Raw genomic sequence first — 27,667 nt, 5'->3', positions numbered from 1 at the left:
ATCGTCTCTTTCTGAGGGTCCATTAAAATGAGGGAGGCCTGCTGAGAGCAGGTTCCTTGGACCAGAACAGAGCTGAGATCTCCATGGTTCTTTCTGAGCAATCTGCAGAACCATTCAATTCTGGTTCACCTTTCCATTGATGGTGGTCTTGTTCCAAAAAGGTTGTTTGAAGGGTGTCCCTGTAGCCTGTGCCTCTGGGGCCACTAAGTCATTCTTCTTATGCTTGTGTTGTTTTTGCATAGGAGGCTTTCGTTGATAAGGCTCTATTCTTTTCCATGATCTTGGTCTGGCAGATAGCAGAGGTGAAGTGGAAGCATTCTGGATCTAAACACCTCTAGGCCTGGGTCCTAGGAGAAAAGCAGAGGACTGTGGGTTTTAGGACAGACAGAGAGGTTTTTGTAAAGGTTTCCCATAGAATTGAATCACCGTGCCCCCTGTCCCCACAATGTTACAGCTTTATACAAAAACGACCCACCCATAGGCCCACCCCTTGGAGGCTGGAAGAAACCACCAGAACAGCTGCTCCTTTGAGGGGAGTAAAAGTTAAGGAAGGTGACATTTCCCCCATTGTGCAAGGTGGTGGGAAGAAGAGAGCCAACAGGGAGTTTCCTCCTTGCCCTGGGCCTTCTTTTGTCTGTCCTTTGTTCTTGGAGCTGGACGTCATTTGCAATGCTGTTTACTGAAGGGGATGGATCCCCTCAAGTATCCGCCCTTCTCAGGTTGTCATCATTTAAGGGAACCACCCACTCTATGAGGAAGTGACAGCCCAGTCTAGCCTGGCTCTGCCTGTGCCCCAAGGTGGTGCATCACCCAGAGGCGACAGCTTCCTCCCAAGACTAAGACTGTGCAATATACAGACTCTCTCTCTTTGTGACAGACTCAAGCCTTCTCCAGGGTTGACTAGACTCTGGACTTCTTAGAACGATGGCAAAGATGCACCGTCTTTCCAGGAATGGGTATGAAATGAGGTGAAGTGACCTCAAATGTTATGTTTAAACTCATCCAGATGGGCAAAGGGAGACAGAGATAAGTCTCCACGAAGGCTGCACAGAGACAGTTAGGAAATTTTTCTCATATAATCACAGGACCATATGATCGTAGCTGCATTGTGATCTTCTCTGAAGATGTTTCAAAACCATTCGTAGACATTTTGATCTTCCTGGCTCAAGATGAGTGTGTCAGGGAGTGAAAGCTTACACATCCTAGCATTGAGAGACAGAAGCAGGCAGATATGTGAGTTTGAGCCCAGTTTGGCCAATATGCAGATAGGTCTAGACTTTGAGACTCCATCTCAACAGCAGATGAGCTGACTCTGAAATCCAACCTGCCCTTGCGTGCCCTGCGTATCCCCTCCACACCCCATGTTTCCTTTCATTACCTGTCAAGTAGTGAATTAAAACTCAGGTGAAGAAAAGATAGACTTGACTATGTAATTTTGTCACATTTGTATAAGAAATAGAAACAGAATCAAAAGCTAAGTGAAAACCTGGGGAAATATTTGCAATTCTCACCACTAGGACTAGAAATCAACAGGAGATAATTCGACAGCTCAATTCAAAAAACAAAAAACAAAGGCAAATAGCAGATGTTTTAGCAAAATGGTGCTTAAGCATAGGGAAAAGTTCTCACCGTGGTAATACCAAAATACCAAGAAAACACATTGAAAGAATGCCTTGCAGCAATTTGAAAATTGGGCTATTAGGCACTGTTTTCTTAGGGACTTCGCAGAGAAATAAAGACGTTAGCTTATTTGTTGCTAGCAGGAATAGAAAAATGATAAAAACAACCCATATAGAAAATAACTAGAACCAACAATGAAACAAGTTGGTTCTCATTTTTATTTTCACCCAGAAATCTCACCCCAGGAAACTGACCTTGTAGGTACAATTACATGCAAATGAAATTTTAGCACTTGGGAGGCTGAGGCAGAAAGATCGCTATGAATTTAAAACCAAGTCTGATTTACAGAGAAAGAGCTTGTCTCCAAAAGTCCAGAAAGCTTAGGAATTAAAACAGTTTAAACAAGTGTGCAATAACTGTGTCATGTCAGTGTGCTCTCTCACACTCACTGTTAACTTGAAAGGACAAACTGGGGAATTGCATCGGTGTGTAGGCTGTGTTTGGTTGAACTCATGGGGTCGAATTAACTAAAGATCATTCCAGTGGACTTGTTTATATGACTTTTCATAAAGAAATCTGGAAAGAAGGCTGACAGCAATTCGTTGGTAATTGCTTGCATCATGGAGACCGTGGGTTTGAGTCCCCAGAACTGCAAAATAAAACCAAAAGGAAAAGCGGGTAAAAAGATGAAGCAAACTAAGGCCATTACCCCCTCAATAACAATGGCAGGGGATCTAAGGCCATTACCCCCTCAACGACAATGGCAGGGGATCTAAGGCCGTTACCCCCAACAACAGTGGCACAGAGAGAAACAGAGAACAGCCCTTTTCTCAGTGCTAATTCTATGGCAGGATTTCAATTTTGGAGCCATATACCTATAGTACTTGTTTTAAATGAAAAAAAAAAACAGTATCAAAGGGAATAAAACTAGTAAACTAGTCATTTTCTATTAAAAATCTTCTGCTGAAAAAAGTACTTAGCTTCAAGGTATTACTCTTTCCAAAGATTGGTTTATTAAGAAGCTGTTTTGTGACTGTCTTTTAGCTCCTTGAGGCCTGCGCTCCTCAGGAAGCTTGTCAGGGTGCAGATCTCTAGCCAATTCCCTGAGCTTCTGCATCAAGTCTCTAGGACTGGGTTTGCTAACACAGTTAAATAGATAACCAGAAGATGTTCTTAGGTATGCCTTTGTCACAGCGGGAGGCCAGCTACTTCCTAGGCCAAACAGGAACTGGTGCAGGGCAAAGGGGAGACAGTCTGTGTGACTCATCAACAGTGGCAGATCTTGGCACTCCACTGTAAGCTGCAGTAAAAAAGTCATTCAGTTTTACCACCGAATGGAAGGTGGGAAAAGCTACTCTTCATTCTTTTTTCCATTGAGCTACACATTTTATCTTGATCTAGTTTTCACCGTTTAATTTCTTACAACATTTTCCTAGCAATGATTTATTCATTAAGCCAGAGTTTTTTCCTTTAGTCATGTAGCTGGGTATCTTAATATTTTCTGGCCTTGAAGATAATAGTACCATGTGTCTTAGTGTCATGGGTTCTGGTAGCATTTTTCCAGTTTTCTCATCTGGGCATTAAGACCAAATACAAAGGTGGCAACATTAAAATAAAATAAAATAAAATAACATAAAATAAAAATTTATCCATCTGCTCGTCTGTCCATCCGTCTGTCCGTCTGTCTGTCTGTCTGTCTTTCTATCTATTCTGTTATTTACTTGCTCACTAGTTCATTGACTAATTCATTCAATTTTTTAACCTGTCAGAAATCATGTTGTAGTCATTCATATATATGGACAGCAGGGGGCAGCCTTTCCTTATTCAATCTCTCTCTCTCTCTCTCTCTCTCTCTCTCTCTCTCTCTCTCTCTCTCTCTCTCTCTCTCTCTCTCTCTCTCTCTCTCTCTCTCTCTCTCTCTCTCTCTCTCCTTTTTTAAGTCAGGGTCTCACTATGTAGCTCTGGCTGTCCTGGAACTCACTATGTAGACCAAACTGGACTCGAACTCACAGAAATCTGCCTGCCTCTGGGTCCCTAGTGCTTGGAATATAGGCATGCAACCCTAAAGAGGCCTTTTACTTTATTCTTTTCTCCTAATTAATTGCCATTTGGACTTAGCCAGCAGAGGGGATAAGAAGAGTGTGCAGAACACTGGTGGGGGCAGGAAAGGATTCTTTTTAAAGGTGTGTGTTTGTGCTGGTTATGGTGGCAGAAGCTGGTAGGATTTGCTGAAGGAGGCGAGGCTGAGACAGGAGGATCATGAGTTTGAGGCCAGCCTGAGTCACACATTTTAAAAAGAACAAAAAGAAAAAGATAGAAAAAGGTGTGCTTGTGGTAAAGGGGCTAGATAGGGAATCACACAAACGCGTTTACACAAGAACAATTTTGAGAATTTTAGAATATTAATGGGTTTCTCTCAGCCTGTCCTGCCCCCGTGAGCTTCTCAGGAACTAAAACATGATTAAGTTAAAATGAGTTAGCAAATAGTGAAAAGGTCACACTCGTCAAGACTCCTTATTTGAATTCTGGGGCTGTTGCACCTAGCTGATAGTTTCGTTTCTTGGGAAGTCCAATCCTGGTTCCCATCTTACTGGACTCATAAGGTCACCTTTTCTGGCTAGAGGACTTGGAGAAGTTATTAAGCCTTTTAAGCAATAAGTATCATTATATTTAAGGGTAATGATAGTAAAAATGTCTATTTTAGGCAGCTGCGGAAACCAAGTGAGATAATTCATGCAAACACAGCAGAGTGTGGTTTATTTTATTTTATTGACAAGTTTTTGTTATGTAGCCTTTTCTGGTATTTCTCTATTCAGCCCAGGCTGAATACAAGCTTGTATTCTCTTGCACCCACCTTCCTAATGCTGGGATTGTAGTGTGCACTGATATACTGGGCAACTAGGAGCACTGCTAGCACACTGGTTCTTAGGTCTCATCAAGATGAGAGCGGCCTGGAAGGTTCACTAAAGCACAGGTTACTGAGCCCCATCCCCGGATTTCTTACTCCATGCTCGCCTAGTGCAGGCTAGTGCTTTCTTTGCTAAGCCCTACTGATTCTGGTGCTGCTCTTCAAGGGATGTTCTTTCAGAACCATTCTGAAAAGTTGTCTTCGATCACATTTGTCTCCACTCTTCTTCAACGCTATACTCATTTAATCACTGCATACCAGGCTTATTTTAATCACTAGTATTGGGATGGTGAAGGCAACATTTCTTGTCAAGAGGTTCAGAGTCAGGGCTGGAGAGATGGTTCAGTGGTTAAGAACACTGGTTGCTCTTCGAAAAGACCTGGATTCAATTCCCAGCACCCACATGGCAGCTCACAACTGTCTGTAACTCCAGTTCCAGAGAATCTGACACCTTCACACCAATGTACACAAAATACAAAGTAAAATAAATTAATAAATAATGTTCTGTGCAGTTAAAGAGGCATAATAATTTGTAGGCTTGATTTTTATAAAAGAATCAAGTGTTCCATTCTTGGAGTTTTTGGATTTGATACATTTGATGAGTGAGTGAGCATATTCCTCTACCTTGTTCTCAGCACCCAAGTCTCTCTTCCAGTTGATCCTATGAATTCGTGAGGCTTTCCTCTGAGATTTTAAAATTATTATTACTATAGCTTTTCAGCACCACTTGAAACCAGGGATGGTGATGCCTCCATGCCTCCATCAAAAAAAAAATTTGTTTTTACTGTTCAATATTGTTTTTTATCTATTCTGTTTGTGTGTTCCCATGTAAAGTTTAAATTATCCTTTCAAGGTCTGCTAAGAATTGTGTTGGAATCTTGATGGGATTGCATTGAATTTGTAGATTAATTTTTGTAGGATGACTATTTTTATTCTATTAATCCTACTGATTCATAAGCACAGGCAATCGTTCCATCTTCTGGTATTCTTTTCAATTTCTTTCTTCAATGTCCTAAAGTTTTTGTCATATAAATCTTTCAATTGCTTGGTTAGATTTACCCCCAGGATGTTTTACATTGTTTGGGGCTATTGGTAAAAGGTGTTGTTTCCCTGATTCTGTCTGTTGGGCATTTGTATATAGTAAGGGCTCTGATTTTTCTGATTTAACTTTGTGTCCAGCCATTTTCTTGAAAGTGTATATCAGCTGTAGGAGTTTTCTGATGAAATTTTTGGTCACTTTTATATGATAATTTCATCTACAAATAAGGACACTTTGGCTTCTTCCTTTCCAATTTGTGTGCCCTTTATCTCCCTCAGTTGTCTTCCTGCTCTGGCTAAGAGTACAAGTACTATATAGACTAAGTATGGAGAGAGCAGAAAACCTTGTCAGGTGTAGAAGGAGATGCGGACTGCATTCCTGCCACCCGGATCCCAGCTGCCTGGCTAGCTTATGCCCCAAAACAACAACATACAAATTGTATTCATTTAAACATTGCTTGCCCCATTAGCTCTAGCCTCTTACTGGCTAACTCTCACATCTTGATTAACCCATTTCTATTAATCTGTGTAGCACCACGAGGTGGTGGCTTACCGGAAAAGATCTTAACTTGCGTCCATTTCGGAAAGGAGAGTCAAGGCGACCGCCTCATTTCCTTCTTCCCAGCATTCTGTTCTGTCTACTCCACCCACCTATGTTCTGACTTATCAGGCCAAGCAGTTCTTTTATTAATTAACTAATGAAAGCAACACATAGAAAGAAGACCCACCTACATCATTTCGCCTTTTTCTGTTTAAAAAAAAGAAAGGCTTTAGCTTTAACATAGTAAAATTACATATAACAAAACAGTTATCAAGTAAGAATTATAGTAACAATATTTATATCTATTTTATCTTTATCATAATAATGGAAAACTATAACTATCTATTTATTCTTCAACTCCATCAAAGACTCTAGAAGGATATAATATTACCTAAGCAAACAAGAAATAAGCAACTTCCAAACTCTAGAAATGACAGAGACATCTCGCTGCCTGGACAGTCACCCAAAGTTCTTTTGTACCGTTGGGGCATCCATCTTCAGCCTATAGGCCCATAGTTTCCAGCGGACATTTCCATGAAGCAGGAAATTTCAAAGGCAGTTTAGTCACTATCTGCTGTGTCCTGCAGAATGTCTCACAGACTCTTTCATGAATCAGGAACCCTGAAAGACCATCTCACCTTTAGGCATATTTAGCAGTTCTCTCTTTGTGGGTTCTTTGTGTCCAGTTTATGCAACAGTCCAGGCAAGAGCAGTTTCTTGCCCAAATGGCTTTCAAACTTTATAAGGAGCCTCTTCGATGCCCGTCTTCCTCTTGAAGTAGATTAGTGATGCCAGGAGCAGATGTGTCTCATTGTCCTGAAAAGCCCTAAGTTATTAAAACATTAAATGCCATATTCTGCAGTCTTTGAAAGATATGAAGAATGCCTATTTTAAATATATCTATGCACATCTAGAAAATCTAACATGACTACAAGCTTGAGTATTATTGATGATTATCTATTAACAATCTATATACATTACATTTTTTAATGAACTACATAATCACAATACCTTAATCAAGATTAGAAATATGCATATACATATAACAAAATTGACCTTAAAATCCATACCAAAGCAAGTTATTCATATCTATATCATATCCCCCTTTAAATGTAAAAGAATACTTATAAACAATATTTGGGAATATGGGCATGGTTATTTCTCTCCAAACTGCTTCGGGCTGAATGGAGGCACTGTTATTCAGGTCTTTCATGGTATAACCTATGTGCTAGATTCATCTCAGTCAGCAGTTGAGTGAAGTAATTTTTTGAAGGTGTTCACAGCAACCTTTCAGGAGGGTGTGGTTTATCATACCATATTGGGATAGAAGCACAGGGTTTCATCTGTGGAAACAAAAGAAGACCCTCTCCAAAGCATCATATCCTTAGACCCAAATTCTGAAATCATAATATTCTTATGATATCCATTCTGGTTTAGCTTGGCAGCCCATATAATGAAATGTCTCTCTGTACTTAGCTCCTTCACAGTCAAAAATTTTAAAGAAAACACAATAATACAAAGAATCCAGACTCTCTGTGAATTTTCCATTTTTATGTGCCTTATTTTTACTCTATCACTTTACTTTATTCTGTCTCTTTAAAGAATTTACTCTTTTTTAAAACTATTAACTTTATCCTCTATATTCTTTTTCTTCTCTCTCTCAAGCCTACGTACACTCATCCAACACTGTGACCCACTTAAAGGTCGTTTATGTATGAATCTGTCCTATTGTGAATCTGTAATTTTTTTACTGTCCAGGAACATTTTTAATTTGTGCCTTTAAATAGCTAAGCACTTAAGAATCTAAGCTGTGACATTCCTAGGTAAAAAACAGCTACAGCCTGCTTGCCATGCCCAGTCCAACATGGCGGAGCCACTTGTGCCTCTGAGCTGCAGAGCCACCGGGCTGCTCTGGATGTTGGCTCCACCTCTCTCCAATTTCAAAATGGAGGATGTGCCATTTTCTACTAGCTCTGGGGCTGCCAGGTAGGAACCGTACTCAGCACTTTAACTCTGAGACTGAGCGTGCGGCACAGAAATTCTTTTCATCCAAGTTACAGCCAAATCTGACATGCAGAGCACAGCGCAGTCTGAAAACATCCCTCTGTATGGTGCCAGAAATCTGCCATGCTCTCCTGCCTGCCTAAGCCTGATCCTGCCATCTGCCCAGGTGCAGGCCGAGAGCACTGAGCCATTGGCATGGTTCCAGAGTACTTTCCTTCCGATCCTGAGCAGGAACACAAACATCCAGTCCCATAAAAGTCATTGAAATGCTTTAATTCAGAGTTTGTACTGGTGGCACAGCCCCAGGAAACCGCGTTTTAAAATGACGCTATTGCTGAAACAGGAAATCTTTCTACGGCACGTCCTAGCAAACAGCAGAAAGCTGTGTTAAACTCTTTTTCTCTCCTTTTTAAGCTCTCTCAGGTTTTACACGGATCCAGTTTACCACATTGAGGCGCCAATTGTAGAAGGAGCGGCAGGCTCCATGCCTGCCTTCCTGCCTGGCTCCCACACGGCTAGCTTTATACCCGAAATAACAACACACAAATTGTATTCATTTAAACACTGCTTGGCCCATTATTTTCAGCCTCTTATTGGCTAACTCTCACATCTTGCTTTAACTTATATTTAGTAATCTGTGTAGCACCACAAGGTGGTAGCTTACCGGGAAAGATCTTAACCTGCGTCTGTCTCAGAGAGGAGAGGCATGGTGACTGCCTCACTGCCTTCTACCCAACATCCTGTTCTGTTTACTCTGCCTACCTAATTTTCTGTCCTATTAATGGGCCAAGGCAGTTTATTAACCAATGAAAGTAACACATAGGTAGAACACCCACCTATATCATTATTTCAGTGGAATTGCTTTGAGTTTCTCTCCATTTAATTTGATCTTGGCTATGGGCTTGCTAGAAACTGCCTTTATTATGGTTAGGTCTCTCCCCTTTATCCCTAATATCTCTAGGACTTTTATCATAAAGAGATGTAGTTTTTTTTTAAAGTTAGTTTATGTGATCAATTACAGTTTCTGATTTTCATATATTGAAACATCTCCTGCATCTCTGGAATGAAGACTACCTGACCATGGTGGATGATCTTTTTGATGTGTTCTTGGATTCAGTTTGCAAGCATTCAATTGAAGATTTTTACATCTATGTTCATAAAAATAACTGGTCGGTCATTTTCTTTCTTGTTGGATTTTTATGTGGTTTGGGTATCGGGATGACTGTGGCCTCATAAAATGAATTAGGCAATCATGTTTCTGCTTCTATTTCTACCATTTGTGGAATATTGGCATTAACTCTTGTTTGAAAATCAGGTAAAATTCTGTGTTAAAACCACCTGGCCCTGAACTTTTTTGTTGTTTATCTGTTCTTAATCTAATTTTGGTAAGTGGTACCTATTGGGAAAATTATACATTTTTTTTAAGTTTCCCTGTTTGGTGAAGTCCAGGTTTTAAATCTCTTTATTGTTCAGGTGGGAGCTCCACTCTAAGTTCCCCACTTCCCTGGAGTTGTCACAGCCCAGACTCTGTTTCCAAGAAAGCCCACCATTATGCCCAGAGGGCATTAAAAGGCCACACATCTTGGGCTTCCCCTGTGGCCTTATCTATTTCCCCTGGGGTCATTTAGGAATGCTTTGCTCAGAAAAGAACCTAGATTTATTAATTTGGTTTGATTGAGTTATTTCATCAGCGGTGGGTGATTCCCACTAACCAGGGATTTAATTTAATACTTAGATTCTTTGTGTCTGTCCTTAAAGTATTTATAATTTTGTTAGTTTGGATATTCTCCCTCCATCCTTCAGTTAATTTGGATAAGTGTTCGTCAATCTTATTGATTTTTTTTTCAAAGAAACAACTCTTAGTTTCATTGATTCTTTGTATTAGCTTTTTGTGGGTTTTTTTTTTTTTTTTTTTTGGTTCCTATGTAATTGATTTCAGCATTTACTCCTTTTGGGTGTGATTTCTTTCTTTTGTTCTAGAGTCTTCATGTGTTCTCTTAAATTTCTAATATGATATATCTCCATGTTTTAAAATGTAGGCATTTAGTACTATAAACTTGCCTCTTAGAACTGCCTTCCTTGTCCCATAAATTTGTCTATGTTGCGTATTTTTTTTCATTTAATCCTTGGAAGTCTTTAATATCTTTTTAAATTTCTCTCTTGACCCACTTTTTCATTCAGTAGTGAGTTGTTTAGTTTCCATGATTTGTAAGCTTTCTGTTCTTTCTGTTGTTGATATCCACCTTTAATCTGTGGTGGCCAAATAAGGTGCAGGGTGTAATTTTAACCTGTTGAGACCTGCTTTGTGTCTGGGTATGTGGTCTATTTTGGAGAAAGTTCCATGACGTATTGAGAAGAAAGCGTATTGTTTTGTGTTTAGGTGAAATGCTCTGTTAAGACCTATTAGGTCCATTTGGTATATAACATCAGTTAGCTTCAGCATTTCTCTGTTTAGTTTTTGTCTGGATGGTCTCTATTGGTAACAGTGGGATATTGAAGTTTACCACTATCAGGGTGTGAGGGTCAATGTGTGGTTTAAATTGCAGTGGTGTTTCTTTTACAAACTTGGGTGCCTTTTGTTTAGGATGTATGTATTAAGAATTGTAATGTCCTCTTGGTCAATTTTTCCTTTGATCAATATTTAGTACATTTTCTTATCTCTTATGATTAGTTTTTCTTTGAAGTCCAATTTGTCAGATACTAGAATGGCTATACCAACTTGTTTCATAGGTACATTTGCTGGGAATATTTTTGCCCATCATTTTACTGTGAAGCATTGTCTATCTTTGATGTTAAGATGTGTTTCTCAGATATAACAAAAGGGAGGAGCCTGTTTCACATCTCTTCTGTTAGTCAGTGTCTTTTTTTTTTTTTTTTTTTTTTTTTTTTGGTTTTTCGAGACAGGGTTTCTCTGTGGCTTTGGAGCCTGTCCTGGAACTAGCTCTTGTAGACCAGGCTGGTCTCGAACTCACAGAGATCCGCCTGCCTCTGCCTCCCGAGTGCTGGGATTAAAGGCGTGCACCACCACCGCCCGGCTAGTCAGTGTCTTTTGATGATGGAATTGAGACCATTCATATTTAGAGATATCAATGAGTAGTGTTTGTTGATTCCTGTTATTTTGTTTTTATGGTGTGTGTTTGTGTTTGTGTTTGCGTATGTGTGTGTGTTTATACCTCTTTTGATTTGCAGGTATGGGATTATTTGTTGCTTGTGTTTTCATGGATTTGGCTAACCTCTTTCAGTTGGAGCTTTCCTTCTGTAGGACTGGATTTGTAGATAGATACTGCTTAAGTTTGGTTTTATCATGGAAAATCTTATTTTCTCCATCTACAGTAATTGAAAGTTTTGCTGGGTGTAGTAGTCTGGGCTTTCATCTGTGGTTTCTTAGAGTCTGTAGAACATCTGTCCATGGCCTAATGACTTTTAGAGTCTCTACTGAGAACAGGGTCATTCTAATAGATCCGTCTTCTGATGCTTTTTGGTTTTTCTCCCTTACAGCTTGTAATATTCTTTCTGTGCTCTGTACACTCAGTGTTTTGGTTATTATGTGTCAATGAGACTCTCTTTTCTGGTTCAGTCTCTATGGTGCTCTGAATGCTTCTTGTACCTTGATAGGTGTCTTCTTATTTACATAAGGGAAATTTCCTTCTATGATTTGTTGAAAATATTTTCTCTGTCTTCCTCTATTCATATAATTCTTAGGATTGGTCTTTTCACAGTGTCCTGGATTTCCTGGACATGTTTTGTACCATGTTTTTTTTTGAAAGATCTAACATTTTCTTTGACCATTTCTTCTGTCATGTTTTCAATACTTGACATTCTTTCTTCCATCTCTTGTATACTGTTAGCAAGGCTTGCTTCTGAAGTTCCTGTTTGAGTTTCTAAATTTTTATATCTAAATTTTCCTCAGTTTGGTTTTCTTTATTGATTCTATTTCCTCATTCAAGTCTTGAACTGTTTTATTTATTTTTTCCATTGTTTGAGTTTTTATAGATTTTTTTAAAGGATTTTTTTTCATTCTCCTTTAAAGGACTCCTTTCATATTCACAAGGGTATTTTAATGTCTTGCTCTTGCAGTTTAGCTACGCTGAAATACTCTGAACCTACTATAGTAGGGTTGCTGAATTCTATTCAAGGCATGTTGTCCTGGTTGCTATTGAGTGTATTTTTATGCTGGTATCTAGGCATCTGGGTTTGGAAAGATTTTAAATCTAGGTGCTGATATCTAGTCTTGTTTTTGTTGGGTTTAATTCCTTGATTTCTGCTGCCCTGCCTAGTTCTTAGGAGAGTGTGGTATTTGTGCATTGCCTGGTAGAAAATTCCTCTGGGATCCTGATCGCTGTGGCCACCAGTGTTCCAGGCAAATGTGTTCCTAGGTATTAGAATATAACACATAGGAATGGGGATAGGCTGTGAGGGGACTGAGGGAGACCATAGGAGAGAGGAAATCCAGAAGTTCACCAGGATCTGCTTAGTTCCCTGGGAATGTGGGCAAAGAATGAGGAGAGTCCATAGCAGGTAGTCTGCTCCAGAGCTAAGGATAAAACGGGGAGCTTGGATATGGAGGGGAGAAGGGAGCATGATGGTCTGAAGCTCATTCGCCGGCTTCATTGATCTACTTGCCTTGCTGGCAGGTATTGTTATTGGGCTCTCAGAGAAGCCTGCTGGAGTCAGAATCTGGGGTAACATTGGGGAGGAGGTTTGGAGGAAAAAAGTCTGCACTTTCTATTGGAGATGAGGGCAGGGAGTAGGGGTGGTTACAGCATGTGATCTGCTACAGAGGTGGAGGTGAGACTGCCTGCCTTCTAGGCTTCCCAGGGAATGTCTGCAGGTCATGGAGACTAAACGAAAGAGGTGAGTGGAGGGGGAAAAGGGTTGTAAGAGAAGACCCTTTTCACTAGACACAGGGTCAGGGAGGGGGATGAGGTTGCAGCAGTTAGTCTCTACAGAGCTGGGGATGAGACTGGGAGATTGGACTTGGAGTAGAATTATATGTGGCTTGGGTTTTGGAGGAGACTTGAAGATCTGGAGTTAGATTGTTTGCTTCTGTAGCAGAAGTGGCCTGCAGAGTGGAGGGGGATGTCTGCTAGAATTTGGGAATGGGATAAAGCAATGAGTCTTGGGAAGGAAATTGGGAGGGGAAAATCTACTTGATCCAGTGGGAATTGGGGTTGCCCAGTGAGACCTTGTCTAAGGATACCCGCTATTAGGATGGAGTAGAACTACATTGGCATGAACATTTTTTTATGTAGAGAGTCAGCATTGCTAAGGTTTACATTGGATACAAAGAGTTTCTGCCATAGTCAAAGAAACCAGTAGTCTTATGAACCATAACAATCATTACAACTTGAAGCCTCACTGAAGAACTAAGGAAGAAAAATCGTTAGCTCTATTATTCAGACATGACATTTTTTTTTGAAAAAGTAAAATGAAATAAACTTCCCATTACGATTTCACTGAAATTATTTTTGTGTTTCATGTGCTGCTACTGATTATCTCAGGAGGCCCATTTTGCAGTCCAGGATAACTTTCCATGGAGACTCTGATCTCACGGTCTCAGATAAGAGCTTTCCTCCCAGAGCTAAGGTGCTAGAGAGGTCAGGCAGAGGAACAGGCAGTGAGGGCAAATGCACTTTATTGACATGCAGGACTGAGGAGGGATTGTGGATTTTTAGTTGGCAGCAATAGTCTCCTGAATCCAGTTCACATAGTTGCAGACCTTGGTGTACACGCCAGGACTACCTGCCAGGGCACAGCCATAGCCCCAGGAGACAATACCCTGGAGCTCTCCGTTGCAGACCACAGGGCCACCGGAGTCACCCTGGAATGGAGAAATAGTGTTTAAAGAAGGGTCATGCAGAAAAAGGATCACATCTACTCTTACCTTAAGACCTCATTCTAGCTACCTTGTAAATCCATTTGTTTTTCATTGAAACACATCCTCTAATCTTACTAATGAGATGGAATTACATCTGGAGTAAATCTCACTTGCCCCTGATCCCACTGCGTGAAACTTCTAGTCTCACAACATTAAACTTTCAAATCCCACTCCCAGGAGAACAGGGGCTTCATATGCAAAGGGAGCCAATCACCTGGCAGGAATCTTTGCCTCCCTCCAGGAAGCCAGCACAGACCATGTTATTGGTGATTTCCCCAGGGTAGGAGGCTTCACAGTCAGCCTGAGACAGCAGTGGGGCATCCAGGCACTGGAGCAGGTCTGGGTTATTCACTTTGAGGAAAGGTAATGAGCAAAGAAAGAAGAAATATGCATTAGAACACCCTGAGGAACAATAGTTTATCCCTGAACACCATTGGTAACCACCAGAGTGATCATTAAGACTATGAATTCTAGCAAAGAATTATAGCTTTCTAAATCTATAAAATGACCATTATTGATTCTTTTTTCAGTATAATAGCATTTATTTGCCCTCTTTAGGTTACAGGGATGAACTTCTCGGTATTTTGTATCCATTTGGTACCAGCTATAACTCTATTCTAGTTGGCACTTCAAACATATTTGCATCATAAAAGTCAATACGTTCAAATCCAGAGACATGGCTGGTTTGGAAAACATGGGAAAGAAGGGATGTAGCAGGTGACCGGTTCTACTCACCACCGAAGCTGAGTGTATTGCCCCACCCAGAGATGAGGCACTGAGTGCCAGCAGGTGCACAGGAGGTGGGCAGAGCTACAGCGGCCACTCGAGCATTGAGGGCCACAGGAGACGCGAGCTTGATCAGCATGATGTCATTGTCCAGGGTTCTTGAACTGTAGTTTGGGTGCCTAATGCTCTTGGAGGCAGTGATGAACTGCTCATTGCCTTCCAGGAGGTTGATGTTGTGCTCTCCCAGCCTCACTTGGATGCGGCTGTTGGAAAGAAGAGACATGGCAGAAGGGTTTCCGCACATTACCCAGAACACCCTAGGCTCCTAAGGTTCATGTTTGAGGTGCCTTAAAGGAGAAGCTCTCCAGTGGTGGACAGTTTCTGGTTAGGCATCCTGGCCTCTTTATCTACAGAGATTGTCAGTACATGGGGCATAAAATAAAGGAGAGCAGTTTGAATTGGTTTTTAATCTTCCATAACACAGTCCCTCATTTATCCAGGGATGTGGACCCCAGGTAACATTTAATGCACACCCCACTCTCTGAGTCTTTGTTAACTACAATAGGAACTATGAATAATACTTCTCACTTTGTTAAAAACTATTATGTGGGCCCTAATCCTGTGAAAACCAGATTGTTATGCCAGGACCCACACCAGTGTGATATAGAACTCAGAGAAATTTACATTCTTGCTTCAACTCCAGAACTATTATGAGCCAGAATCTCGGCCTGGGTTCAGTGTTTTAAGACACCACATCATGTTTGTGATGCACACTCAGGGCTGAGAACATACAGTAGAGACTGCATTAATTTCACCAATATTTAGCTGTATTTTTGAAAACTTGGAGTTCATTATTCTTTTTGGCTAGTGGTCCTTGTACAATGTTCTTGCTTAACTTTCTCACTGATGTCTAAGATAGCAAGATAAATTCTTGGTTTAATGATCCATGATCCTCGCTATTGTATGAGTTTGTTTGAGGAAGTGAGAGGCTTCCTAGTCTGGTATCACATTTCATTCTTGCTCATGTTACTTTGAGCTTCTGCCAGCAACTTCTTTTCTCCATGGCTTTCCCCATTAACCTTACAACTTCACCACTTGCTCAAGTGCTATGTTCTAAATATGACCCAGGTTGTGGGCTCTGCAGCCAGGTCCATCACTTACGTCTTGTAGCAGTGAGCTGCAGACACCACCCACTCGTTATTGATGAGGGAGCCTCCACAGAAGTGGTACCCAGAGTTCAGAGACACCTGGTAGGGGACAGAATTCTCGCTGCAAGTGTAACCTCCGACGATCTTGTCATCATCAACAGGAAAAGCAACTTGAATGGAGATAGGAAATGAAAACAAGCCAATTTATCAGGGTGTTAGAAGGTGAAGCCATTGGCTCTATGGCAGCTTAAACCCTAAGATTTCTTACTGAGCCTAATGACTGTAGGAAAACTGGGATTACTCTGTCTCCATTACGTAAGATACATTCTAGGGTTCCCCAGTATTGGGCTCTACAGGACAGATAGATGGTCCTCACAGTGCTCAGATATCTTCTGAGCATCAGGGTTGAGACAGCAAGAACTACCTAAGAACACACTTAGGGAGATCCCATTAGAAGCCAGTTTGCCCATGGCCTCCTTTACTTGTTTGTGCCACATGAATGACGGTTTTTTTTTGAATATCAGGATAATTTGACATAGGCCAGCTTCCCACAGAAATCAGCACTATAGCCTGAGGCCAGAACAGAAAGGAATTCCCAGCCACCTTAGACACAGGGAGAGCACAGCAACTGGGAAATGTAACAGCACTTCTTAACTTTCAGTATGTGACTGGTAAGATAAACCTTATCTCAGGACTTTAGTACCCCAGTAAACCGACAGGACCCAGTCAGAACTCTAATGGTCAAATCTTGAGCAAAAATATGTTTTCAGTGTCCTCAGGCATGCTTTTCCTTAATAATATCTGTGGAGGAAGTATTACAGACCCACTGGGACCAAGCAGTGGGCATGCTGGCTCATTTCACAGAACCTCTGCCAGGCCTACCTTTCAATAGTCCCTGCTCTTGGCACCAATTACAAAGAAGACTGGTGGCAAGAGCAGATTAAAGGGGGAGTGAGAAAGATGAAGAATGAGAGTCCAGGAAAATGGGGAGAAGACCTGCGTGGCTGGTGAGGCTATCAGAAGATAGAGAGACAGCATTGGGAAAGTTCATACATTCTAGTTAATGGGCTGGAACGAGCTTGGAGAAAGGCATAGAACTCACCAGCAGCTCCCACAAGGGCCAGAATCAGGAGAGCACTCATGGTGGCAGAAGGTAGTGAGTATGGGGAGAAAGCCTGTCTTTATAGCTCCCTAGAGAGAGGAAGGCATAACAGTGGAGGGGTCATTGTCCTGCGCAAACACAACTGCACATTTCTTTTTCCCAGAGTCTTGCATCAGCTTTGATGTCTGGTACCCTTGTCACTAGGAGACTTACAGGTGACAGGGAACCTTTTTTTCTCAGGCCAGAGAGTGAGAGCAAGCAGGGGAAGTCAAGCCCCCGTCGACAAAGTGGGATTTCTAAGGCTGACAAGAGATGAGATCTCATCTTCCTAAGATGAGTGTCAGGAAGAAAGAAAAGTGTCTAGGACCCTTAGAAATCCTCTGACTTTGTGGATGTTAATTTAAGAAATTTTGAGGATGGGCTAGTTCTGGTAGCTAGCTAGTGGGGCTGTTTGGAAACAGCCTGGCCTAAGCCTTTCACCTGAGAAGAAATTTGAGGGCCCTGAGGCTCTGAGGTCTACAATTAGAGCAGCAACGATGGAAAAGCAGGAGCTGCAGAGTTCCTTACAAGTCTGAGCTTTCAACTATTTTTTTATTCTCTAACTAGGCTCATGGGTTGCAGGGGTCTTGAACAAGATGGAAGAAACTTAAGTAGGCTCTTCTTGGATACATTACAGGGATGGAATACTTACACCCGAACTGCGGTCTTTTTTTTTTTTTTTCCCTTTGCATTTGTTAACCTCGTGTGTCATTTTTAAGAGTCATCAAGGCCCCAGACAACTGCACTAATTATAAATATCCCATATTAAGAAGACGTCTCCTAACCTAAGAGCATGCAGGATATTTTGGATATTAGAAAATGTTTGGACAGAGTCTGTACTCTGATCAGAGAATCAGCTGTGTAAAGATACGGAGGAACTCTGTAATTTTCTATTTTGTTTATAGCAAGAGAACTATGCTAGGCACAGTCCTCAATTTATTAAAGTAAAATCCGGCCAAAGGAGCTTATTGACTGACGATGTGTCAATCTGAATTAATTATACAGTCACTTGGAGGAGCCTTGCATCAGTTGCTCATCTTTCACTTTCTCCACTCCGACCAGAGGCTTAGGGAGGTGTGAGTTGGAACTTAGGTTATACATCAGTTTTCTGCAAGGTACTGAATGTTCTAGAGATGCTAAATAAAGGTATACAAACTTGGTTACAATTGTGGCGATTGTGTTAGAGATGTCAAGATGACTGGAGGATGGGAAAGATCGAATGAGCTACAGGAAAGGCCAACATGGGTTTCATAGGCTCTGCTGTGGCCCCATTCCTGCCATTGTTAGGCCAGCATTACAAGGAAGTATCTCTACTAAATGCTCTCATCTCTGTAACCTACACCCAATCTAAAGGCTTTTGAGCTCATACATCCTGAACAGTGTCTGACAGATTTAGAAAATCTCACATTTTTACTTTTCACCAATGATTTAGTATGAGGTATTCAGAAAGGATAGATTCACAAGAGTTCATTTTTACCCATGAAATTAATCGGAAACTGGCATGTTTCCCCAAGACTCTAAGAAACCATGGAATTTTTCAGAGTGTGAGATTTGTTGCAGGTGACTGTCAACTAGGAGGTCCTCATGGGACAAATTACACATCCGCTTTCCTTTTGTAAGCACCAGTCTTTCCGGAATGACATGAACAAGGAATTTGCATTCCACGTTGTATTTTGTCTCAGACCTTTACCTTGCCATGAACTCTCATCAGGTGCATGCCAGACACATTTGCAAACACCTCTGTGTTTATAGACTTAAACGATTTCACTCTGTGTAGTCTAGAATTTTCCACAATGTTGTTAGCATGCTGCTGGCTGGGCTGTGTTTGCAGGACTTCTATTTTAGTGGTGAGACGTTTGCTTTAGTGTCTGCTTATTTCCTTGTGCCCTGACAGGTGGCCCATGGTGAGGAGATCAGCAATATCTAAGGGATGATTTTTGACTAAACGGAGTTTAGGATTTGTCCTTGACACGCTGTATTTATACGTGTTTATGTACCTCAGACTTGAAGATAAGCATGCACTTGACATATTGCCAGAATGGAGTCTTTCTATTGTCTCTTTAGTGTGAAAGTCATCATCCCACAAGGTGGATGGGATGTCACCAATATGATGATAACTGAGATGATGTAAAATAGACTCCAGGCAGAACTTGAAAACCTTCCTCTAATAAGCTATACTACTGGAGGACCCAGCAAGGTCTTACTTCTTTATCGTATTTTGAGTTTTCTTCTCTTTTACTTTCCCTTTAACTGTTTTTTGTTATTCTCATATTTAATATTTATTTTATTTAAAGGTATCTTATATTTGGGTTTTTTATTATTATTTTCATGACTTTATATACATATTTTTTTCTTATTTTATATTTGGATTTAAATATCCTGCTCTTTTTATCCTCATTTCCTCATTTTCTTGCTCTTATTCCTTATAAATTACATTTTGAATATGCATATATTTTTTGAGAATTTCATCCATGCATAAAATGATTTTGTTCATTTCTATCCCTGTTTATAGCACATTATGTTTTTTGAATTTTGTTTTATGATTGTTAGTGGTATAGTATTTGACTACAATTATTCTCCTATTATGAATGAACATAAATATAAATAATTTATTAAAATAGTCTTATAGATCATATACATTTTAATTTTACCATACATTATTTTGGAGTGCATAACACTAAACTTTCTACACAACCTTAATGCATGCATTAATTTTAAAAGTATTGTCAATTGACTAGAAGGATCTTTTGTTTTTATTTGTTTTTCGAGACAGGGTTTCTCTGTATATCAGTTTTGGCTATCCTGGATGGAATTCACCTTTGAAACAGGCTTTTTTTGACTCATAGAGATCTGCCTGCTTTCGCCTTCCTTTTGATGGGTTAAAGTCATGAGCCACCACTGTCTGGATGATTGGAAGAGTCTTTTTCTAAAAGCAAAATGAATAAAATGAGATTGAAAGGAAGAAAATTGCCATCTTACTAAATGCAATTTTCAGATTCAGTGTGATCCATATAAAAATCCCAACACAATTCTTCACAGACCTTGAAAGAGCAATATTCAACTTTATATATATATAAAAACTCAGAAGAGTTAAAACAATCCTGAACAATAAAGAAACTTCTGGAGCCATCATCATCCCTGCCAGCAAACTCTCCTATAGAAATAAAAGGAGCTTGGTATTGGCATAGAAACAGACACGTGGATCAGTAGATTTGAATTGAAGACCCTGACATTAATCTACACACCTATGATCACCTGATTTTTTGACAAAGAAGCCAAAATGGTACAGTGAAAAAGGAAAGAATCTTCAACAAATAATGCTGACATGACTGGATATTGACATATAGAAGATTGCAAATAAATCCATATCTATTGTCATGCACAAAACTCAAGTCCAAGTGAATGAAAGGCCTCAACATAAATCCAGTTACCTGGTAGAAGAGAAAGTGGGAAGTAGTTTTGACCACAGTGGCACAGGAGACAACGTTCTAAATATAATACCAGTAGCACAGATACTGAGAGCAACAATCAATAAGTGGGGCCTCCTGAAACTGAAAAGCTTCTGTAAAGCAAAGGACATGGTCAATAAGACAAAATGACAGCCCACAGTATGGGAAAAATTTTTCACCAACCCCTACATCTGATAGAGGGCTGATCTCCTATATAATATATATATGTATACATATATATATGTATATATATGTATATATATATATATATATATATATATATATATATATATATCAAAAAACTAGACACCAAAATACAAAATAATTGATTTAAAAATGGGGTACAGATCTAAACAGAGAATTCTCAACAGAAGAATCTCAAACAGCCAAAAAACATTTAAGGAAATGCTCAACATCCTTAATCATCAGGGAAATGCAAATAAAAATGACTCTGAGATACCATCTTACACCTGTCAGAATGGCTAACATCAAAAATATTGAGGACAGCTTATGTTGGAGAGGATGCGGGGCAAGGAGAGCTCTCTTTCACTGCTGGTGGAAATGCAAACTTGCATAGTCACTTTGGAAATCCGTTTGGTGGTTTCACAGAAAATTGGGAATTCATCTACCTCAAGAACCAGTGATACCACTCTTGGGTGTATACCTAATGAATGCTCAATCATACTACAAGGGCACTTGCTCAACAATGTTCATAGCAGCATTATTTGTAACAGCCAGAATCTAGAAAAAACTTAGATGCTCCTCAACAGAAGAATGGATAAAGAAAATGTGTTACATTTACACAATGGAGTATTTATTCATTTGCTAAAAACAATAACATCATGAAATTTGTAGGCAAATGGATGGAACTGGAGAAAACCATCCTAAGTGAGGTAACCCAGACTCAGAAAGACAGACACAGTATGTACTCACTCATATGTGAATACTACATGATAAGGAAAGGATAACCAGACTACAATGTACAGTTTCAGAGAAGCTAGGTAGCAATCAGGACCCTGAGAGGGCGAAAGGGGTGCGATAAAGAAGGGGTTGGAGATGAGAAAGGAGCAGTCAGGATGGGAAAAGGGTGGAGGGGTAGAGTGGGGAAGCAATGAAAGAGATATCTTGATAGAGAGAGCAATTATAGGATTAGAGAGAAATCTGGTGCTAGAGAAATTCCCAGAAATCTACAAGGATGAACCCAGCTTAGTCTCCTAGCAATAGTGGAGGAGGGGTGGGATGCTTGAACTGACCTTCTGGTAAATACTCCAACTGTCGTCTTAGAGCCTTCATCCAGTAACTCATGGAACCAGATGCAGAAATTCACAACTAAGCACCAGGCCAGGCTCTGGGAATCCAGCCAAAGAGAGAGAGAGGAGGGAATATATGAGCAAGAAAAGTCAAGATCACGATGGAGAAATCTACAGATACAGCTGAACCAAGCTCATGGAAACTCAGGAACTTTAGATCGACAACTGTGGAGTCTCCATGGGAAAGAACTAGGCTCTCTGTATGTGGGAGACAGTGATGAAGTTTGGACTATCTGAGGGGGCCCTGTTAGTAGGACCAGGATCTATCCCTGATGCATGCTTGCTTTTGGAGCCTATTCCCTATGGTGGAATATCACGCACAACATTCATGCAGGGGAAAGGAGTATGGCCCTGCCTCAACTTAATGTGCCAGACTTTGTTGACTCCCCATGAAAGCTCTTAACTTTTGGGAAGAGTGGATGGGAGGGGGGTGGGAGAGCTGGGGGAATGTGGGGTGGTGGAGGCGGGAGGAAGGGTGGAAGGAAAAACTGTGATTGGAATGCAAAATGAAATTAAAAAAAAATAAAAATCATTAAAAAAGAGTTAGTATAAAACAAGATAAAAAAAGCTGAATGTTTTATTTATAAAATTTTGAGAAAGCATTGGTATATTTTAAAGGAAGACTCCTAGATAATTAGAATTTTCATATCAGACCATAGCCATAAAAGGAAGACATTTAAAATTTAGGTAATGGCAGAAAATATCCAAATACAAAATCAGTTGTGATGATTCATAAGGAACACTAAAGAGACAATTTTAATGATCAGGTATATGAGGTATTTCAAGGCTACTTTTGATGCTTAAATATTACCACAGTAGCTTATCAAACATTCTGAAGTATAAATAACAATAAAAAATTCACAGATTATGCAGGATTCCAGAGGAAAAATACTTTGTCTCTAACTATCAAAGTGCTAGACAATGATGGGAAAGTTAGGCGTAAACTTACAGGACTTCAAAGAATGAGAGACGTGAATAAGGAGATATTCTTCTCTCATTGCAAGAGAAATCAATTCAAGCTTCAGAAAAGTCACTTTTACAGAAACAGACTTCTCAAAAGTCTGTCTTCTCACTTAGATCTTGGGACCTCTCACCTGTGTTCTCTGGTCCACTCATCCTACCTATCTGGATTTATATTTTCTGTGTCGTCTTCCCATTCCAGGGCTCTTTTCTTTGGCCCACAAATGTGACTAGGCATGGCTTAGAGAAAGCAAGATTCATTTATTAAGATTATCATGATGTTTGCTGGAAGTCTCCCAGTAACTATTGTTTCTAGCCCAGTACTGTGCGTAGTAGGAAAGAAAGGCTATACTTTCTAAAGTCGAGAAGATTGCCTCTCTGAATGCTTCCTGGCATTTACATAGAAAGATTTTCAGTTTTCACACTGGCTTGCAACTATTGCCAATTTCTTAAAAGATTTATTGATTTATCATGTGTGCAGTGTTCTGCCTACATGTATGCTTTCAGAACCAGAAGAGGGCACCAGCTCTTGTTACAGGTGGCTGTGAGCCACCACGCTGTTAATGGGAGTTGAATTTAGGACTGGGAGAGCAGCCAGTGATCTTAATATCTGAGCCATCTTTTCAGCCGCACAATTGGCAATTCTTAGCTACAGTGATGAATTCGGACTTTGAGATCACAATCACAGTATTCTACGCTGATGAGCTTCTAAAATGACCACTAACTCAGAGAGAACGATACACACTTCCTCAAAAATAGGAGAGGGTTAAAATTACAAAAGCAACGCAATGAAAGTTGTCTTGCATAAGTCACTAAAATATCGATGACTGTTTTCCTTAAAGAAGGAATTTCAAAATCACTAGTACCACATGGGAGCTTCCGTGAGGCATTCTATGGTGGAAGTAAAAGAAATGTTAGCAGGGATTCAGCATTCAGTAGGAAGTACCCTCACCCAGAAGGATGAGGGTTCTGAAATTCTGTAACATCACATCCTTATGCAAATGCTACTCATCAGGGTCTAAGCAAGTCTCTAAGGAAAAAATAAGAGCCATGATTACACCCTTAAATGACATTTTGCCATACTATTTATTTTCATTTTATGAAATATATGAGGTATTTCAAAGCTGTTTTTGATGCTTTAATATACCACAGCTTATCAAACATCCTTTACGTATGTATTTCTTCTTAGAAGGATTTTATTCCATGTAGATTTTTTTTTTTTTGGTTTTTCGAGACAGGGTTTCTCTGCAGCTTTTTTAGAGCCTGTCCTGGAACTAGCTCTTGTAGACCAGGCTGGCCTCGAACTCACAGAGATCCGCCTGCCTCTGCCTCCCGAGTGCTGGGATTAAAGGCGTGCGCCACCACCGCCCGGCTCCATGTAGATTTGAACAGATTTCTAGTATATACTAGACAGTGATTTACTTTCAGGGTTTGAAATATATCATTATGTAACCCCTTCCTCATATGGGTTTCAACTCAGAAGTCTTATGTGATTCTGATGGGTTTATATTTGTGAGTTTGCTTTCTTTATGACCAGTTTTATTCTTTCCTGGTTCTGTAGTCTTTCCATCTTAACTATGTCATAGAGACATTCTTTTATGGCTGTGTTTACTCACGATTCTTGAATTCCATGTCTTTCCCTGGATTTGAGAAGTTTTCTGATGTAATTTTATCAAACTAATTTTCTGTGACTGGATTTTATTTTCTGTTCTTCCTCTAGATTACTGATTTTCAGGAGTGAACTCTTGATCATGATTCCAGAGTTCTTGAGAAAACATGACCTTGCCTACTTGTCAGTTTTGTTGGCTGAATGTAGTATTTTCTCTGTCTTTTCTTTGATTCTTGATATTTCTTATTCTGTTTAGTATAGTGTACATGTAATGCTTTCCATTATACTTCTTTGTTTTAGTTTTTGAAATTTTCATTTCTAACAGCTATGTTTTTGGTATTTTCATTATGTTTTGGTGTGGCTCAATATCTCAGAATCTTAACTACAGTTGTCAGTGATGTGCCATTCATGTGCTTGTTTTTCCCTTTTTGAAATAGTTGATTTCCTTGTTAAAAATAGATTTCAGCTGGGCATTGGAGGCACACGCCTTTAATCCTAGTACTTGAAAGGCAGAGACAGGTGAATCTCTGTGAGTTCAAGGCCAGCCTGGTCTACCAAGTGAGTTCCAGGACAGGCCCCGAAGCTACAGAGAAACCCAATCTCGAAAGAAGAAACAAAAAAATTAGATTTTGATTTATATATTTTTTGGCATTTTAACTTATTCACCATCATTGGATTCAGTACTTAAGGAGCCATTATTTTTTAGGGGAGCTAGGCTTCCTTGAGTTTCCATTCAGATGCACATTGGTTGGGTTGACTATTTCTTCTAGCTTTATTTGAGTCTTCTTTGGGAGTAGCCTCCTCTTAAAGTCTCAGTCCACAAGATCCTTCAGAAAAAAAGAAACCAACATAACAACAGTATTTCTTTATTAGTTACTTATTTTTAAAAATTATTTGTTTTTTTCAATTAACTTATTTATTATGCAGTGTTCTTTCTGCATGTTTGCCTACAGGCCAGGAGAGGGCACCAGATCTCATTACAGATGGTTGTGGGCCATCATGTAGTTGCTAGGAATTGAATTCAGTACCTCTGGAAAAGCAGCCAGTGTTTCTTATAACCTCTGAATCTTCTCTCCAGCCCTAGTTACTTGTTTTATTTCTGTGATAAAATACCTGAAATGTATTTAATCAACAAAATATTTGTTTTAGTAACCATTTGATGGTGCAGTCCATTATTGTGAGGGAGTTATGACAGGAGGAGCCTGAGATAGCTCACCATATCTCAGTGCTACAGGAGCAATAGGACTGTAGAAGTTGAATGCTCTTTTTGACCTGAGGTTTAGATTTCTCACACTTCATGGTAAAAAAGCACATCAAAGAAACACATTTGTAGATCATGCTGGCTTGTGGCTAATGGTATGGGTTGGTCAGTCTCCATGTATCCAAAGGTGATGGGATTCATCCCTGTTACAAATGGTCAGGTCATAAATCATAGAGTCCTTCATAGCTGGGCTGCCTGGCTAATTCATTTCAGTGTGTCCACATTTGTCTGTCCCATTGTTCACAAATGCCTCTTGGAGTCATCTCTCTCTGAGATGCTCTTGTAGAGTATCCCAGATCCATTTACTGTGGTTGTTTCTGTTTTTCAGGACTGCAGAGTAGTATGGTCTCAATCAACAGCCTCCCTTCTCAAAATGTTATCTTGTCTGAGCCCTCCATGGTATGAAGAACGGCCATGTATTTATCCTTCATGTTGACCTGTCACACAGAAGGGATCACTGTCACAGCAAAACTTTTCACCTGTGTGTAAGGCTTGTGACAACCATGTGCATGTTCTTTGTGTAAGATTGTGTCTCTTTCTAGTACCATACTTGACACGCTTTCTGAATGTTCTGTTTCTCCTCTTCATATGTGGTCCTTGCCTAGAGATAGATATATACAGTCATATTTCATATTTCTCCATGTTTTTAAGATTGTCTAATCACTTCTCTTGTGATTTCTGGTGTTCTTCCATTCTTTTTGTGCAGTAGTGTGGCTCCCCACTTACCCCGAGTCTTCTCTATCTTTACTACACTACAAATGGCGTCTCAGCTGCCATCTCATTCCAGAAGCTCAACATCTCTTTTCCTTAAGACATTTTCTTTACTAAATAAATATATGCTGAATTAGTTGAAAATTATAGGAATGAAAAACTGGAAGTAACAATGTTATAGAAAAGGAAGTAAAACCTTGCTCTCATGACATTCGTTTGTGCATTGTATGCTTCCCTAGACATGCAAGGGACAGAGAAGCAAAGTAGACAACAGACAATGGTAACACTACAGTTTATCCCAGAGAATGTGAGACAGTGTTACTAAAACAGAAGAAAGTATTACAAATGCATAAAATACAGGCACAGTGGTTGGGAACGTTCAATTATAGGAGGTGTATTTCAGTAAACAAAGTATGACAAGGTGTACTAAGGATGACTTCTATTATTCCCTTCTGACTCTATAGCAAAACCAAACTCTTTCTCTGTCTTTCTCCCCCCACAACACACTTGAACTTTTTGTAATTAAATAAATTCATTATCCAGATAGAAACCCTCTTATTAGTTTCAAACTATTAAAGCTGATGACATAAGAGATGGTCAACAATATATTGGGCTATTTTTGTAAGACACAGTATTTTTTTTTTTTTTTTTTGATTTTTCGAGACAGGGTTTCCCTGTAGTTTCTAGAGCCTGTCCTGGAACTAGCTCTTGTAGACCAGGCTGGCCTTGAACTCAGAGATCCGTCTGCCTCTGCCTCCCGAGTGCTGGGATTAAAGGCGTGCGCCACCACCGCCCGGCTAAGACACAGTATTTTTGACATGGAACGGTGTTTGCATTTGTATTTGCCTTTAGCAGACACACACTAACGCAATGTATATGATCCAATCACATTGCAATCGAGTGTTTCTTTTTCTCATATTAATAATCTGAGTATTTTATTCTAACTCTGAATTTTATTTGAGTAAAGTATAGAAAAAAGAAAGATGACTGCAGTCAAGAGTCGTTACAAGTTAAGGCAAAATCTAGATCAGGTAAAGGAACTAGACAGTCGGAAAATGTCAGGCAAGTGTTTGCCGACAGATTCAAAGTCAACAGCCATGCTGTTTTATGGTTTCTTGTGGGAGAATTTTATCATCCAATGTTGTCATCTTTTAGTGGTTGCTGAAGGGGAGTCTGGAAAGCTGTGCATATAGCGAACACAATGGCAGCCAGGGAAGCAACCCCCAGATCTATCCCCAGCTGTTTGGAAGTGTTCTGTGAGTCAATACTTTATGCACCTTTGCTTCCTACAAGAAAGCTGAAATAACAACCATTTCGAAGGAAAGAATGAACTAAGTGTAAAAATATCTGTACCACTCTCGAG

General features: G+C 39.9%; 1 protein-coding gene and 1 gene segment (V, D, J or C); both read right to left on the bottom strand.

The window, feature by feature from the left end:
* LOC119806829 overlaps nt 1-27,667 on the bottom strand; it is a 238,803-nt gene that overhangs the window by 14,772 nt on the left and 196,364 nt on the right.
* Nucleotides 13,783-17,005, bottom strand: Prss2 (serine protease 2). The gene is made up of 5 exons (XM_038318862.1): nt 16,966-17,005; nt 15,877-16,033; nt 14,725-14,978; nt 14,204-14,340; nt 13,783-13,932 (listed from the first exon to the last, which is right to left on the bottom strand). The coding sequence occupies exons 1-5, from the start codon at nt 17,003-17,005 to the stop codon at nt 13,783-13,785; spliced, it is 738 nt and encodes a 245-aa protein (XP_038174790.1).

This window comes from Arvicola amphibius, chromosome 2, assembly GCF_903992535.2.
Source record: "Arvicola amphibius chromosome 2, mArvAmp1.2, whole genome shotgun sequence".
Classification (NCBI taxonomy): Eukaryota; Metazoa; Chordata; class Mammalia; order Rodentia; family Cricetidae; genus Arvicola; species Arvicola amphibius.
The sequence above is the reverse complement of the archived record's forward strand: the minus strand, read 5'-3'. Positions and strand labels throughout refer to the sequence as shown.